At 62.0% G+C, this 2,500-nt stretch overlaps 1 protein-coding gene across 1 annotated transcript in view; it reads right to left on the bottom strand.

Moving 5' to 3' along the window:
* HNRNPK (heterogeneous nuclear ribonucleoprotein K) overlaps positions 1-2,500 on the bottom strand; it is a gene marked incomplete at its 3' end in the record, with an annotated part of 38,733 nt that overhangs the window by 8,395 nt on the left and 27,838 nt on the right. Inside the window, exon 7 of the mRNA XM_078884781.1 lies at positions 1,029-1,101. Coding sequence (XP_078740907.1) covers positions 1,029-1,101 — 73 coding nt within the window. The remainder of the gene's footprint in view (positions 1-1,028; positions 1,102-2,500) is intronic.

Genomic DNA, 2,500 nt, shown 5'->3' with positions numbered 1-2,500 from the left:
CACAGGGAGACACACACAGGGAAACACAGACACACACAGGGAGACACACAGGGAGACAGGCACACAGACACAGGGAGACACACACACACACAGGGAGACACACACACACACAGGGAGACACACAGGGAGACACACACAGGGAAACACAGACACACACAGGGAGACACACAGGGAGACAGGCACACAGACACAGGGAGACACACACACACAGGGAGACACACACACACACAGGGAGACACACAGGGAGACACACACACACACAGGGAGACAAAGACACACACAGGGAGACACACAGGGAGACAGGCACAGACAGGGAGACACAGACACACACAGGGAGACACAGACACACACAGGGAGACACACACAGGGAGACACAGACACACACAGGGAGACAGGCACACAGACACAGGGAGACACAGACACACACAGGGAGACACACAGGGAGACAGGCACACAGACACAGGGAGACACACACAGGGAGACACACACACACACAGGGAGACACAGACACACACAGGGAGACACACAGGGAGACAGGCACACAGACACAGGCACACAGACACAGGGAGACACACACACAGACACAGGGAGACACAGACACACACAGGGAGACACACAGGGAGACAGGCACACAGACACAGGGAGACACACACAGGGAGACACACACACACACAGGGAGACACAGACACACACAGGGAGACACACAGGGAGACAGGCACACAGACACAGGCACACAGACACAGGGAGACACACACACACACACAGGGAGACAGAGACACACAGGGAGACACACAGGGAGACAGGCACACAGACACAGGGAGACACACACAGGGAGACACACACACACAGGGAGACACAGACACACACAGGGAGACACACACACAGGGAGACACACAGGGAGACAGGCACACAGACACAGGGAGACACACAGGGAGACACAGACACACAGGGAGACACACGTAGACATAAGGAGACACAGACACACACAGGCAGACACACACAGGCAGACAGCGACGAGAGAGACTCACCTCCTCGAGAGCGGGGATGACGTGTCCCATGACGTGTCCGATGGACTCAATGGACGCGATGACGATGAGAATACTGCTCACAGAACAGCAGCGGGAGACACGGAGAGACACGGGGAGACACGGGGAGACACGGGGAGACACGGGGAGACACGGGGAGACACGGGGAGACACGGGGAGACACGGGGAGACACGGGGAGACACGGGGAGACACGGAGAGACACGGGGAGACACGGGGAGACACGGGGAGACACGGGGAGACACGGAGAGAGAGACACGGGGAGACACGGAGAGACACGGAGAGACACGGAGAGACACGGGGAGACACGGGGAGACACGGGGAGACACGGAGAGACACGGGGAGACACGGGGAGACACGGGGAGACACGGAGAGACACGGAGAGACACGGGGAGACACGGGGAGACACGGGGAGACACGGGGAGACACGGAGAGACACGGAGAGAGAGACACGGGGAGACACGGGGAGACACGGGGAGACATGGGGGAGACATGGGGGAGACACGGGGAGACACGGAGAGACACGGGGAGACACGGGAAGACACGGAGAGACACGGAGAGACACGGAGAGACACGGAGAGACACGGGGAGACACGGGGAGACACGGGGAGACACGGGGAGACACGGAGAGAGAGACACGGGGAGACACGGGGAGACACGGGGAGACACGGGGAGACACGGGGAGACACGGGAAGACACGGAGAGACACGGAGAGACACGGAGAGACACGGAGAGACACGGAGAGACACGGGGAGACACGGGGAGACACGGGGAGACACGGGGAGACACGGGAAGACACGGAGAGACACGGAGAGACACGGGGAGACACGGGGAGACACGGGGGAGACACGGGGAGACACGGGGAGACACGGGGAGACACGGGGAGACACGGGAAGACACGGAGAGACACGGAGAGACACGGGGAGACACGGGGAGACACGGGGAGACACGGAGAGACACGGAGAGACACGGGGAGACACGGGGAGACACGGGGAGACACGGGGAGACACGGGGAGACACGGAGAGACACGGGGAGACACGGGGAGACACGGGAAGACACGGAGAGACACGGGGAGACACGGGGAGACACGGGGAGACACGGGGAGACACGGGGAGACACGGGAGACACGGGAAGACACGGAGAGACACGGGGAGACACGGGGAGACACGGGGAGACACGGGGAGACACGGGGAGACACGGAGAGACACGGGGAGACACGGGGAGACACGGGGAGACACGGGGAGACACGGGGAGACACGGGGAGACACGGAGAGACACGGAGAGACACGGGGAGACACGGGGAGACACGGGGAGACACGGGGAGACACGGGGAGACACGGAGAGACACGGGGAGACACGGGGAGACACGGGGAGACACGGGGAGACACGGGGAGACACGGGGAGACACGGAGAGACACGGAGAGACACGGGGAGACACGGGGAGACACGGGGAGA

This window comes from Lampetra fluviatilis, unplaced genomic scaffold (assembly GCF_964198595.1).
Source record: "Lampetra fluviatilis unplaced genomic scaffold, kcLamFluv1.1 SCAFFOLD_231, whole genome shotgun sequence".
In the NCBI taxonomy this organism is placed as follows: Eukaryota; Metazoa; Chordata; class Hyperoartia; order Petromyzontiformes; family Petromyzontidae; genus Lampetra; species Lampetra fluviatilis.
The sequence above is the reverse complement of the archived record's forward strand: the minus strand, read 5'-3'. Positions and strand labels throughout refer to the sequence as shown.